This window comes from Adiantum capillus-veneris, chromosome 15, assembly GCF_014529385.1.
Source record: "Adiantum capillus-veneris isolate H3 chromosome 15, ASM1452938v2, whole genome shotgun sequence".
In the NCBI taxonomy this organism is placed as follows: Eukaryota; Viridiplantae; Streptophyta; class Polypodiopsida; order Polypodiales; family Pteridaceae; genus Adiantum; species Adiantum capillus-veneris.
Genome location: NC_140945.1, coordinates 9875938 through 9890893, shown reverse-complemented (window position 1 = coordinate 9890893; position 14956 = coordinate 9875938). Strand labels below are relative to the sequence as shown.

At 45.4% G+C, this 14956-nt stretch overlaps 2 protein-coding genes across 2 annotated transcripts; both read left to right on the top strand.

Annotated features, from left to right (window-relative positions):
• The first annotated feature begins 9905 nt into the window (after positions 1–9905).
• On the top strand, positions 9906–12021 carry LOC147440251 (uncharacterized). Its single transcript, XM_086483494.1, has 2 exons — positions 9906–11858; positions 11974–12021. Exons 1-2 carry the CDS (start codon positions 9906–9908, stop codon positions 12019–12021), a joined length of 2001 nt encoding a protein of 666 aa, XP_086339620.1.
• Positions 12022–14245: 2224 nt separating this feature from the next.
• LOC147440250 (uncharacterized) lies at positions 14246–14702 on the top strand. Its single transcript, XM_086483493.1, has 2 exons — positions 14246–14473; positions 14676–14702. The coding sequence occupies exons 1-2, from the start codon at positions 14246–14248 to the stop codon at positions 14700–14702; spliced, it is 255 nt and encodes an 84-aa protein (XP_086339619.1).
• The last annotated feature ends 254 nt before the right edge of the window (positions 14703–14956 follow it).

The window sequence follows — 14956 nt, the reverse complement described above, 5'->3', positions numbered from 1 at the left end:
AGAGAGAAAGAGGGGAAGGGAACATGAGAATGAGGAGAGGGAAGGAGCATACCTGGCTCTCCTTCCTCTCCTCGTGTGTGTGTGTGTGTGTGTGTGGAGAAGAAAAAGAGAGAGAGAGAGAGAGGGAGAGAGAAAGAGGGGAAGGGAACATGAGAATGAGGAGAGGGAAGGAGCATACCTGGCTCTCCTTCCTCTCCTCGTGTGTGTGTGTGTGTGTGGAGAAGAAAAAGAGAGAGAGAGAGAGAGAGAGAGAGAGAGAGGGAGAGCATTACCTGCTCCTTGCTTGAGGGCGCCGAAAAACTCAGATCTGAGATCTGAGTTTTTGGGCGCGCTCGGTTATTTTTTTAGCCCAACCGGCGTCGCTATGAGCGTCGCAAATTTACAAAGAAATTTGAGACGCTCATAGCGATGCTGGGAATGTTTTTTTTGAGCGTCGCTGTGTGAACGTCACTAATATGAATAGCCTCTTGTAGTGTGTGGAACCATAGGTTTATGTGCGAACCTAATCTATGTGTGAAGAAAAAGCTTAGAGATAGTATTTTTAGGAAAGAAAGAAAGGTGAGTCAAAATTAGGATACTTCTTTCTTTATCTCTTTCAAAATAGAATGGGAACTTGTAAGTATAGAGCTTTTTAGAATCGCGCATAGGATTCGTGTACCCAATATATATATATATATATATATATATATAGAGTTGCAACGACGCGCGAGCTTTTCCTTCTCCTATTCTTGAAACCTCTTAGTATTCTTAGCACCCCCCTAGAACCTATATAAAGGACCCTTCTCCTCTCACTTTGAACACACACATCTACACAAGCGGAAGCTCTCTTGCAACGACGCGCTGGAGGAAGCCTCTCTCCCTTAACCTCTCACCTTCAAACCATCTCCATCTCCAATCTTCGACGTGCCTTCACCCGATTTGTGAACACTCTCTCTCTCTCTCTCCAACAATGCGTTTTTCTTTTCTCCATTCCGTAGCTATGGCTCTGAAGCGTGTAACGCGAAGTTCTAAGGACGCCCATGCCGTTGCACCACCAAGGAAGGTGGGAAGAAAGGTGTCTACTCCGAACGTATTTCATGCGGAAGCATCAACCGAAGAAGAAGTCGAAGCCGTCCAACCTCCAGCACAGGAGTTAGCTGCACGCGCTCCAAATCTGGTATGACAAATTTATAATTATGCATAGTTGACCGATAAGATGAATTTAGACCTTACTTTAAACCGACCGGAAACGTGATTGTTCAATCACATAAAACAAGCATATGTTTTCATAGATTAGTGAAAGAACTGTTTATATAAATTGTCACTGTTGTTGGATTGTTATTGTTTAATCAATTGTTATTGTTTGATAAACGGTTTTTGATTGATAAGAAGAATTGGTTGATCATGTTTGATGAATCATTAATGAGAAGAATTATTGAAAGAATATATTTTGTTCTCGTGGGTAGCGAGATGATTCCGCGGATAGCGGAGATTAAGCTGAGGTTATCGTCTCTCTTTGTTCCTCGCGAGTAGCGGGATGCCTCGCGGTTAGCGAGATGCCTCGTGGGTAGCGGGATGCCTGGCAGTTAGCAAGATGCCTCGCGATTAGCGAGATGGGAAGGTTGCACAATTCGCAGTTAGTAAATAAATCCTTTGCAAAGGCTCTGTTGGTTAAACAGAGAAAGTCCGCGGGTAGCGGCAAAATCATGAGAAATTGAAAAAGTTGTTTTTTTTTAATAATAGGGTTGCTTTCATTAGCATTGTTTGAATTGTTTTGGTATTGTTTGAAGGGCTGTATAAAAGAACCTGTGTTTGGAATTAATTAAGGAACACTGTTTGTATATGTAAAACATTGTGGAAAAAAGTGTGCGTGTGGGGTGGAAAGTGGGGACTAGCTCAGGTTGCCAGTCAAGGATGGGTGGACTCGATTAGTCGAGTACTTTTCACTTTGTCTTAGTTAGTTAGAGATTTATCCCATGTCATATTTTGGATTTAAGGATGGCGGTCGTGCCTCTTAATCGCGGGAAAAAAGGTGTTGTTTTTGGATCCTTAATATGTGAAAGGGATTTTCTTCTCTTATAATGTAAGATCTAAAGTCCATAGAACCTTTAACCTCATCGACCTGGCTTGTGGCGTAGGGTCTTGCAACTACGAACCCAATAGGTGGAAGTCTTCTTCTCTTTCGTTGCTCGTGTCCTTGCTTCGCATTATCGGAGTAGGGTGTCGTCAACGGATTTAGAGGATAAAGAAGACTATCTTCCAAGTGGCCCCGATCTTTTAGGACGAGGACCTTACAGTTGGATGGCTTCTATGCAATCAGAATATGATGCGCTTATAGAAAATGACACATGGACTTTATGTGATTTGCCTCCTGGAAAAAAGGCCATTGGTACAAAGTGGGTTTACAAGTTGAAACACAAGCCAAATGGTGAGGTTGATCGCTATAAGGCTCAACTTGTTGTAAAAGGCTATGCACAACAGAACGACATAGATTATGAAGAGACTTTTACTCCCACTTGTCGCAATACTGTGTGTTTTCTATGTGTAGTAGCAGCACATTTTGGATGGGATGTACATCAATCAGACATTGTTACTGTTTTCTTGAATGGTGACATATTTGAGGATGTTTATGTAATGCAACCTCGCGGTTTTGTTAAGAAAGGGCAAGAGGATAAAGTGTGCAAATGTAAGAAAGCTTTGTATGGGTTGAAGCAGTCTCCTCGAGCTTGGTATGAGAAAGTTGATACTCATTTAGTCAAACGAGGCTTTTGTAACAGTCCAACAGAAAGCACTTTGTATGTAAAGCATGAGGGTGATGTACTTCTCATTGTTGTTCTATATGTGGATGATTTGTTGATCACTGGTCCGAATGAGACACACATCGTTGAATTTAAGACTGATTTGAAAGCTACCTTTAAGATGAAAGATTTAGGAATGTTGCATCAATACTTGGGCATACAGTTTAAGTAGTGTGATGGTAGTATTGCCTCGTGTCAAACAAGTTATATAGAGATATTTCTCTGTAAGTTTGGACTTGAGGTTTGTAAACCTATTGCCACTCCCATGGTGGAAACAGGTTTGACATTGAGTCTTCATGATAGTAGTGATCCTGTTAATGTCACTCTTTACCAAATTGCGATTGGATGCCTTATTTATGTATGCAATACGAGGCCGGATATTCAGTTTGCACTCTGACAATGAGTAATTCTTTTTTTCCATTAGCATGAAGAATAGAAGTTTACCTTGTGTCACCAATATATGGAATTATTGCGTCCCTTAATGACTAATTACTCAGAATAGGCAAAATATGATCTATCCACCAAAAATTGTTTGCCTTTCATTATGTTAGCTGTATTCGTTATTGTCAAAATTTTGATGAGATTTTCACCTTAATTATATTGGCACATTTTCTCGTCCATATATTTTTTTCCATGAGAATGAGAGTAAAGTACCTCACTATGTAGCATATATCATAGCAACTAATACATCTCACTTGTTTTCCCATATCAAGGCAAAGCTTTAGGCTTTATTGATTTAAAAGAGCTTGTATAACTAACCGATTGAAAAAAAGCTACAATATGTCATCAATCTTACTCAGGGCAGTGGATCATGGCATTGGCATTAAAGCCTTACAAGAAGCAATCTATTTGTGTGACGACATGTCCAATGGGTTAAAGGTCTTGTGGTTAGCATGCCAACAAATTGCCCTTGGTCGTGCTCAAAAATTCTACATTGCTCTCCTAGGCTCTATGGTTTGCCCATATTTGTCAGGCAATGGCATAATTTATGTCTACATGTTCCACAGACAAGGGTGGACCCTCTTGATACACAAAAAGAGATGTAATTTCTAAAGGAGTTGTATGACACATCATAGGAATCTTGTTCTAATGAAGGAGTAATGGCATTTTTCAGGGTTTTTTGTTCAAGTTTGATCCACTAAATAGTGGATTATTATGGATTTTTATGTGTAACCCACTAAATAATGGAGTTCTGATGATGGATTATTGAGATCATGTTTTCCTTTTATAAAGACCTTGATAATCCGTATAGAAAGAGAATTGCAAGAACTTACTTTTTTAACAACTTAAAGTTTCTAGGCAATGACACATTGGCAGGCGCCCCAGCCATTGGTTATTTCTTTTAAAGGAACACTCTATTTTTGGATGTAGCTAGAGAGTGACTCTAGGCCTTTTCGAAGACATAAATAACATAGAGCACAAAGGTGCGTCCGTTATTGGCACTAATAATACTAGCAAGGCATAGCCACCCTCACAAAACATCATGCCAAGGCTCTCTTTTGAGGTTCATTTATGAAAGTCACATACATATATTGGGTTGTTGGCCCTCTCTTTGAAGGGACTCGCTCATTTTTTTCTTTAATCGACCAAATTCGCTCGAGGTTTAGTAGAGCTCGCATGGTGGGACAGGGAGAAGAATACGGTCGCCTACTCTAGAGGAGATTACTTTGTGAGGCGATATGTTTTTGCAAGCTAGGACCTAGAAAAGGCCGACCATCAAGTATCCTCGGGGGCCTCAAGGTTATTTAGTTGACTTTCAATGAGATGGTTCACATCGGGCAAGCATATTATAGTATTAGTGTCAAAGTTTGGGGGAGAACCCAAAGCATTTAGGAGCAATGTTAAAAGAACATTGGTTTTTAGCTTTAGGGTTATTTTATAGGTTTTAGGCCAGATTACAAGCCTAAGAAAGAGGTTGAGAAAGGGATCTTATGTGAGAGAGAGAGGGGGGGGGGGGGGGGGGAGTGGGGGATAAAAATGCTCAGAGAGGGGCTTATGAGAGAGATAGAGCAAGGGAAAGTGGGAGCTGAGAAAGGTTTTTAGTTTAAGGGTTAGTTTATTGGTCCCAAGCCAAGCCAATAGGCTTGTGTGTGGGTGTATTTTGCGGGGGGGGGGGGGGGGGGGGGGGGGGGGGGGGTGGGGGGGGGGTGGGGGGGCAGACAGAGGGAAGCAATGGATTGTCCCTTCCATGGCTTCTCTCTTTGAGTTTCTATTCTGCCATTAGGGCCTCTTCTTCTATCATCAAAACAAGCAAGCTCTCTCACTCTTGTCATATGTGTCCATGCTCTAGCCAGGTAGCATAGGTTCCTTGGATTGAAAATTTGAGGTTATCATTTATCTTGTGTGGTTCCACTATGCTATGATTGCACAATTTCAAATCATGCAAGATCGATCAGAGGCCAACCATATCATCAACAGATCAACATTGGCACCAATAGGGGCTCCCTTATGAGCTCCTCTCAGACTTTTGGACTCAACTAGGGGTTACCCATGCTCACATGATGACTGATTTTTGATGGTTGGTTGCACAAAGTGAGATAGAGAGGAGGCTGGTAAAGCATCAACAAAATTCAATGCTTACAGACTTACGACAATGCAATAACGAGATATGAGACTCACAAGCCTGACTAGATATTTGAATTTGAAACTACAACAACGAGAGCCCAACATAGAAATCTATTTTAGTTTTCTTTTTTAGTAACGCAAATTTTGGTTTTACTAATTGGCCAAGTATATGCACACCCACTCACCCACACGATATCTCTCGTGGATTTGGCACTAAAGTTTGAAAAAGAAGTCTCCTTTTATTGAAAAATTCCCTATAATTTGGCTTGTATACTAACGGTTCTTCACATGCACTAAACACCATGTCCAACAAGTACATGTGATTCTTCAAATTGAAAAGATGTAGGATTTTTTCTAGTATTCACCATTCCAAAGTGAATAGCCAAGGCCTTAGCCACAATTTTTATAGCTCAAACTTGAATCTTAAGAAAGAAAATTAAAATTTTAAAAGAGAATAGGAAGAAGTGAAGAACAATATGATGCAGGTGGTTGATCGAGCTATACTCTCTCTTCTCCTTTGTCGACCGTCTCACGTAGGTTTAACAATTTTCCCTCACACAAATATTGCTTAGTTTCTCTCCTATGTGCTTTCTTGCAAGGTCTATAGAAGAAGGGGGAGAGATCGAGGATAATTTCTATGATTATCTCTTGTGTGTCATAGCCATAGATTGTGTGCGCATGGGGAGCTTTTGAGGAAACTTCTCAATCATTTAAGGTAGTGTCCACACGAAGGACATCTATATCAATTACTTTTTAGGACAATTGTGCCTCGTGCATGGTCACACGTGCATTGATTATCTCTGTGTTGTGTAACTATGCAAGTCTTTGCAACTATGCCAATTTCGGCATTATTGCATCACTGACATGTAATTGGTAACTATGCTTCATGCCACCACATTCTAATAGAGAAAAAATCCTTATTACCGTCCATCAATTAGGTAGCTGATAGAAATCACATCGCATGCTCACTTTAATGCTCAAGCTAAATGCTCAAGCTAAATTTCAGCAAAAAGACAACCTTCCTAGCTTATACATCCTTGAGGCTCTAATTTACCATCATGTCATGCATTTTCATGTACCATTACATTTTTATTAAGAGACTCACAATCAAGAAAACACAACTTATTTGATGCAAGGAGATGCCAAAACAAGATTTCCACCTGGCACAATCATCCTTTACCTTACAGTGTCAAGTTATCTCGAATGGAGTCCATGTCTAGTGGTAGTTGTTCCATTGTGGAAACTCACTAACTACAACCAAAACAAGACACAATCTAGAAACCACAACATGCCATCAAAAAGACCCCACCTAGCACAATAATTTCCTCAACCAAATCACCACGAATGGAGCTATTACTTGTTGACGGTTCATCAATGATGCTTGACCCACAACTTTCAAGGAATTTCAACCTACCAACTAGACCAAACCCACCATCCCTCTCTCTCTTCTCTCTCTCTCTCTCTCTCTCATACACATGCACGTGCACGACCTTGAAGATAGGACCAATAGATTTTTATATCTTATCTCTAATGGTCCTATCTTCAAGGTCATGCACGTGCGTGTGTGTGTGTGTATGTATGAGAGAGAGAGAGAGAGAGAGAGAGAGAGAGAGGGATGGTGGGTTTGCTCTCTTATCTCTATTGGTCCTATCTTCAAGGTCGTGCACGTGCATGTGTATGAGAGAGAGAGACAGAGAGATACATACATATACATACATACATACATACATACATATATATATATATATATATATATTTATTTATTAACACCTTAGGAACAGTCTTAAAAGATGTAATGCCACTTCTTTCAGACGAGTCTTGAACTCAATATGTACAACTCAGGGTGGGGAGGGTGGGACTATTGAGCACCTTCTTTTTGGGAGGGGAACTACAGTCCCAAATCATTGTTGATCATAGACAGTCTAATCCATTTGGGAGAAAAGGTATGGGTTGGATGGGATTTGACACGAGAGGAATGTCTTACCACTATTCTCCTGCACCTGATTTGTTATAAGACGGAAATAGTAGCAGTATGTTGAGAGGTTTTGGCCCACCATCGATTTTAGTTCACACCGAGTTCACTTCAAGTTTACGCAGACCACCATAATGCGATGCACATATATCTAGTTCTAAACACTGTAAATGTTTTGAAATGGTAGACCATTTGGGTCTTCTGCAAGCATTACAAACCCCAAACCCCCTTCTTTCCGCAATTTCAGAGGGGATCTATGGTTGGAGATTGCATGTTGGCAAAGATATATGGTTGAAACTCGCATGTTGGCAAAGATCACAACCATTGATCCCAAATGTGAACTTGAGGTGAAACTCAGACACCGTGAACTTTCCATGAACTTGCACCCCGCAAGCACTAATGCCCTCTCGAGTGCCACGTCTACGCAAACCAAGTAGCAAAGAGGCAAGGTAGCAACAACGTTGTATGTAGCTTGCTTCATAATTTGTGACAGTTAATGTGGCATTGTTTTTTTTTTCGACACACCAGAGGGCCCACAGGGGGAGGTGCATCACCATGGCCACCTAATTGATGCACCATGTGTTGGGAACGACGGAGAGAACTCATAGCAACCAGTTAGGAAGCTCCTCTCGTGACCCACCCCAGGAGGAGGATGCACTCAAGTGTCCAAGGGCAAGAGCCCTAGCAACGTGAGCACAAGGTGCCCCTCTACAGTGTGACCCAACGGGGGATTTGAACCCAAAACCCGTAGGTTAAGAGTCCAAAACCTTAATGTTAGACCCAACTCTTTGGAGACTTCATGTTTCAGTGTTGATATTCAATCAATTGTGAGTAAGTTCGTTGTCATCTAACATCAGCATCTAAAACGTGCTTGTTTCGCCTTTATAACACACACACACACACACATACTTTTTAGTGCACGCACACCACGCACACACATTCATCATCCATCATAACGTTCTTTGAGCCATGATAATCAACCCTCGATAAGAAATTTGTGGCATGATACTGAAAAGAGCGTGTGCGGTATTGTCATGGTTTGTGTGAGCAATCAATTACAAAACCGGGAAAATGAGTTAGGGGGACATTGCACTCTTTGAGTAAACTTGGAAATGATATTGCTTGCATCCCTCTTCCCTTTCGCATCTCACCAAAAAGACAAGTGTATAAATTGAGGATTGCCACAAGACACTATCTATGTTGAGATATCTCATCCATCATGACTACTACTTATCTGATTCCCAAGTACTGGGCTCCACAACCGTTGCTCTTTCAAGGTTCAAACGCATCATGGCAATGGTATACCCCCCACACACAGGGGGTAATTTGTAAGATGGGAAAAAATAACTATATATTGTGATGCTCACACGAGATGAAAGGTGTTATAGTTTTTAAAAAAGGGGGGGGTAGAGAGGGTGCAGTTGGCTCACCGCTATACAATGAGAATTAATTTGGACCCTTGAGAATCTCAACTTTGCATTGTAAAAAGGTAAACTTCATCTAGGTTTTCCAACTCCAGGACATTGACACCTTTGTCGATGTGTGCAGCCTTTATTTCCCTCTCTCCAAAGGATGAAAGGAAATGAATGAAACATTTGTTTATTCCAATTTGATAAGCTTTAAGATTTGATTTGCAGCTTTTGGTATTGAACATAAACTTTACATGCTCTCTCTGTTGGGATCCTCGTGAGAGGGAACTTTTTCCCACGCGTGCCGGCGGTCCCTCCTTGCCCCTAGCGCCCCCACATGGGTTGTCCCTCATGCGGCCCGGCGGTCCACGTTCCCATTTCTAACCTAACTCCCGCTAACCTAACTTCTCACCGTGGACGGCACTTGAGGGGGACCGAGGCCCGTTTGGTGAATTGCCCCTCTCCGCGGCCATGCTCCCCGCGGGCCGATTTGACGACTCGTGGACCCGTCGCTCCTGTGAACAAAACATGACTCCGGGAGCCCCCGAGAGACTCTATGCAAGTGAGAGCCCCGCTTGGGCCGTGGCCGGGTCCCCGGGGGTCCCGTGGACCAAAACGGCCCGGGACGCAACCGCGGGGCCGTTTCGGCATTTTGATCAGATTTTGGAACCGCGGCTCCTGGACGGGACCGACGGTGACTCCTTGAGAGGGATTTCTACCTCAAGGCCATGGGGCTTGGGTGGTTTGCCTGAGCGCCCCGAATTAAAGGACTTATAAGGGAGTAGTACTCCACTCTTGGTGAACCGTGCGCATCCTGCCGGGGTAGCCAAGAGGGGGCCGGTTGTTCAACCGGAGCCGGGGTGGCAGTCCTCACGTCCATAAAACCATTTACCTATTCTAGGTTGGAGTTAGGTTAACCCAGTCTTCAGAGGCGCTGGAGAGGCCTCCGTCCCTTTTGTAATCAACTTTTTGAATCAATACAAAGCGCCCGTCACGGGCTTGTTTCAACAATCTTGTCTCGCGCGTCCCTTTGAAGTACTTGCTCAACTTGTTGTGAAGTCGGCTAACTTGTGTTCAGGTGAAGGATCGGCGAACGCGCGCGGCCCCTAAGTCCCATTTACGGGCCGCTCTTCAGGGTCCCGTAACACTTGGTATCAGAGCTAGAAATTCAAAAGCTGGTCTATGCCTAACAGAGGGGGACAAAGACCCGCCGAAAGTGACTCCAGTAGCACTCCCCTACCCGCCGCAAGATTAGAAGAAATTGCAGCGGACGGTGTGATTGACTCTTGGGAGTATTCCAGGTGGATACGTTCTCAAGGGAGATTACAACGCCTAGACCCTATCAGCGAAGCCGGGCCAGAGTTTGAGTCCGCGCCTTCGTCACCCAACGAAATGAGTCACGCAGATGGAGACTCATTTCATGGGGAGAGGAACGACCCTCCCCGCAATGACAGAATGGAAAGGTGGGAGGCTATACTAGAGTCTCAAGCCGCGCTGGTTCAACAACTCGTACAGGTAAGTCTGCTGAATGCTCAGAATGCCACAGCAGACAAAGGAAAAGGGCCGGCAAGCACGTCGGGAGCTCCCGCGAGTGGGAGTGATGGGATGGGGAGTTTCAAGCCCATCAAACCCACTCCCTACTCGGGTCAACGGGACTCAATGATACTAGAGAAATGGATCCGCGACACAGAGAGCTTCTACCGCACAAGCAAAATGGAAGAACATTTATGGACATCCGTGGTGTCTCATTTCTTAGCAGAGGACGCTTACAGTTGGTTCCTCTTAGAAGAGAGGAAAAACCCCTACATGTCATGGACCCGCCTCAAGGCTGAGATGCGGGACTACTTCGTTCCGAAGAATGAAGACTTCAGACACTTAGACGAATGGAGGACCATCACCCAAGGCGAAAGCAAGCTGCAGGAGTATGTGTCCAAATACAGGCAGTCCATGCTGAAAGTGGAACAGATGACTTGGGAGAGAGTGAGACTCCATGGTTTCCTCTATGGGCTAAAAGATTGGGCCCGTAGGGAGATCGAAAAGCAGAATCCGGTCGACTACATGGCGGCGCTGGCCATGGCAGAAAGGCTGGTGGACTCAGACTTACGCCGAAAGGGGGCCACCAACTCAAAGTCTGGGGGAAGTGGGCATACCCCTTCCAACTCGAACAAAAATCAGTCTTCAGCTGGGCCCCAAAGGAGCGAGCCCGCAGGCAGCTTGTCAAACCAGCCCCGACTGTACGGGAACTTTCGCAACAATGCGCCAAGCAGCTACAGCGGCTCGTCGAGTAGCAGGAACTTCTCGGTGAACCAGCCTGGAGGGGCCCCTCAGCGGACGCTGCCTTGGAGGGCGAATCCTTCCCGCCCATGCCGTAACTGTGGGGGTCCTCACTGGGATAATGATTGTCACAAAGCTAGCTCTCAGTCTCGAGCTCACTCCGCTTGGGCCAATGAGACCAACGTTGACAGGACAGGATCTTCACAAGTGCAGATCACTGAGATCACGGAGCAAGAGTCTGAAAGTGGAAACAAAGAGTCTACCGAAGGGACGGTCCGTGTAGGAGCCATCAAAGCTTCTCTACACTGCCTAGCAGCTCGTATCAAACCGATCCCAAATATGTATGTCAAGACGGTGATCAACGGGCAGTCACAATTGGCGATGCTCGACTCGGGAGCGAGTCACAACTTCATCTCACCATCGTGTGCCAAACGCTTGGGAGTAAAGACCTGCAAGCCCGGAGGAGGACGAAGCATCTCAGTGGGCTTCGTACAAGGCGAAGACTCGAACACCGCGATGGCTTACGACGTGGCGGTCCAAGCAGGTGAATGGCGAGCCAAAGTGGACTTCATCGTCGTGCCCATGGATTCCTACGACATGATGTTTGGCTTGGCCTGGTATGACTCCTACGTGATGGGGTTGTATGCCAAGGGCATGAATCAACTGATGCTGGACATGAATGGTAAGGGGGTGATTGTCCCGATCATCCGACCTATGGACACGCCTCCTGCCCGCAAGACTACTCAAGAAAAAGCTCCGCCGAAACCACAACCTTACGTGCCACCTCAAGCCCGAGGGCAGGTGAACGCAGCTCAAACTAAGACACCAACGCCGACAAAAACGGAAAAAGGGAAGACCCGAGTTAGCTGGGATGACCTCGTCCCAGACTCAATGTGGATCTCACCAAAGCAAGCAGAGAAGGCTCTCAAACAAGGGGCCCAGGTTCACTGCTGTGTGATGAAAGTAACACTAGCAGATTCAGATGAGGAGTGCACTATCGGGGATAGTCGTATCATCAAAGTGATTGAAGAATTCAAGGACGTGGTACCGCCGCAGCTTCCAGCTGGGCTCCCACCTAAGCGAGCAGTGGATCACAAGATCGAACTAGTGCCTGGCCATTCGCCGCCAGCCCGTCCACCCTATCGAATGGATGCCACACAACTACAAGAACTGAAGAAGCAACTAGGAGAACTACTTGAAGCAGGTTTTATCAGGCCCAGCAAGTCCCCTTACGGGGCCCCGGTGCTTTTTGTCACAAAGAAGGACGGCTCATCCAGGCTCTGCGTCGACTACAGAGCCCTGAATAAAATAACCATCCGGAACAGGTACCCTCTGCCGCACATGGATGATCTAACAGACAGGCTGGCAGGGGCAAAATACTTCACTAAGGTCGATCTGCGATCAGGATACCACCAGATTCGGATTGTGGATGAAGATGTGCACAAGACAGCTTTCAGGTCACGGTATGGAGCTCACGAATGGCTAGTGCTTCCCTTTGGCCTCACCAATGGAGTAGCGACCTTCTCAGCTGGAATGGATACAGATTTCGGCGACATGCTGGATGAATTCCTCATTGTGTACCTGGATGACCTGCTAATCTACAGCAAAACTTTTGAGGAGCACGTGGAGCATGTGCGACAGGTGCTCCGCAGACTCAGAGAATGCAAGTGGTACGCGAAACTGGAAAAGTGCGTCTTCGCAGTACAGGAAGTGGAATTCTTGGGCTTCTTGGTCACTGCAAATGGAATTCGTGTGGATCCTAAAAAGATTGAGGCCGTGGTGAATTGGTCTGCCCCCCGAACGGTTACACAGGTACGCGAGTTCGTGGGTTTCACTCAGTATTGCCGAAAGTCCATCAAAGACTTTTCGAAGATCATGGCCCCCATAACAGACACCACCAAGGGTTCGCTAGCGTTCAAGTGGACAGATGAGGCCCAACGAGCTTTTGAGCACATCAAACAGGTGATGTGTTTCCTACCGGTACTTAAACTCCCAGAATTCGACAAGCCATTCGAGATTCACACCGATGCCTCACGCATCGCACTGGGAGGGGTACTAATGCAAGCTGAAAGACCAGTAGCCTACATTTCGAAGAAGTTTACAGACCCACAGAAGAGATGGGCTACACACGAGCAGGAGATGTATGCAGTGGTATACTGCCTTGACCAATGGCGTCACTACGTATTGGACAAGCATACTAAAGTATACACAGATAATGTTTCTCTGAAGTATTTCCAGACACAACCTAAGCTCTCTCACAAACAGAGTCGGTGGCAAGATCAGCTAGCAGAATATGACATAGAAATCATACATAAACCGGGCAAGCAGAATGCAATGCCAGATGCCCTCAGTCGCATGCCCGAGGTGAATGCAGTCAGCATAATAAGCAGTGATGAAGTACTGGACCAGATCCGCGAGGCCAGTAAGACAGACCCCGCAGTATTACAGATGATGCAGAGTTGGCGACAAGGCAAGACTTCCGTGGGGCTGTTCGACCTGGGGGATGGGCTATGGTATGCCCATAACCGCGTGTATGTACCAGATGATCCTACACTCAAAGCAAAACTACTTTGGGAAACCCACGACTGCAAAGTTGCAGGACACGGTGGGCAAAAGAGATCCTTTGACAGGCTAAGCCGTCACTTTTTCTGGCCAAAGATGCAGGAAGATGTGGTGGAATATGTAAGAACGTGCCCAACTTGCCAGCTAGTCAAGGCACAACGAATAAAGCCAGCAGGGCTTTTGATGTCTATGCCTACACCATCTCGCCCCTGGGATGTGATAAGCATGGACTTCATTGTCGACTTACCCGAAAGCCACGGATTCACTACCATCTTCGTGATCGTGGACTACTTTTCAAAGCAGGCGCACTTCATTCCCGCAAAGCCGCCCCTCACAGCCTACCAGACGGCGCGGCTTTTCTTCGAGCATGTCTTCAAGAATCACGGACTCCCACTGGCCATTGTTTCGGATCGCGATGGGCGATTCTTAAGCGACATGTGGCGGGAGTTATTCAAGCTCCTAGGCACACAGCTCAGGTTTTCTTCGGCCTATCACCCCCAAACAGATGGGCAGACGAGCGAATCAATCAAGGCATCGAAGATTACATCCGTTGCTATGTCCAAGCAGATCAAAAGGATTGGGCAGACTTTCTGGAAGTCCTTGAGTTTCAATACAATAGCAGTGTGCACTCGGGGACAGGATACACCCCGTTTGAACTAGCCACAGGAAAAGAGGTGATTACGCCCATGGCGCTTGCATCGGGCACTATGCATGCAGAAGATCAGGATGCTGAGCAGTTTTTGACGGCTTGGCAGAAACGTTTGGATGTAGCCAGAAAGCACTTGATGAAGTACAAAGATAAGTATGTAGCCAGACATAACGAAAAAGCACGAACAGAGTTCTTTCAGAAGGGTGATTTGGTGCTGGTAAGTGCCCAGAACATCAACCTTCCCGAAAACTTAACACCCAAATTCAACCACCGCTTCTATGGCCCATACCGGGTACTGCAAGATTTCAACAACGTCTCCTACAAGCTGGAGCTACCTTCCAACGTCAAGATCCACAATGTTTTTCACATCAGCTTGCTCAAACGATTTCAGGTTGATGGGAAATATGGCCGCCATGTCCCCCTACTAGACAAAGGAGTAAACCCCTTTGAGCCAGAAATTATCATCAAACACCGTTTCAGGCGCAACAACCTAGAGTTCTATGTCAAGTGGAGAGGGCGGCCAATGTCAGATTGCACTTGGGTACCAGAAGATCGAGTAATTGCAATGGATAAACAGTTGTTGCTTCGGTACTACAGGATTCCGGACCTCAAACACATGCCTAGGGCATAGAAGACCACAACCATGTACAGCAAGTAGTATAGGATGCAGTAGTTTGTCAGTACAGTTATGCTCAGTTTTTCAGCAGAATAAAGATGCGTTATGCGACAATTATGCGATGTATGCACT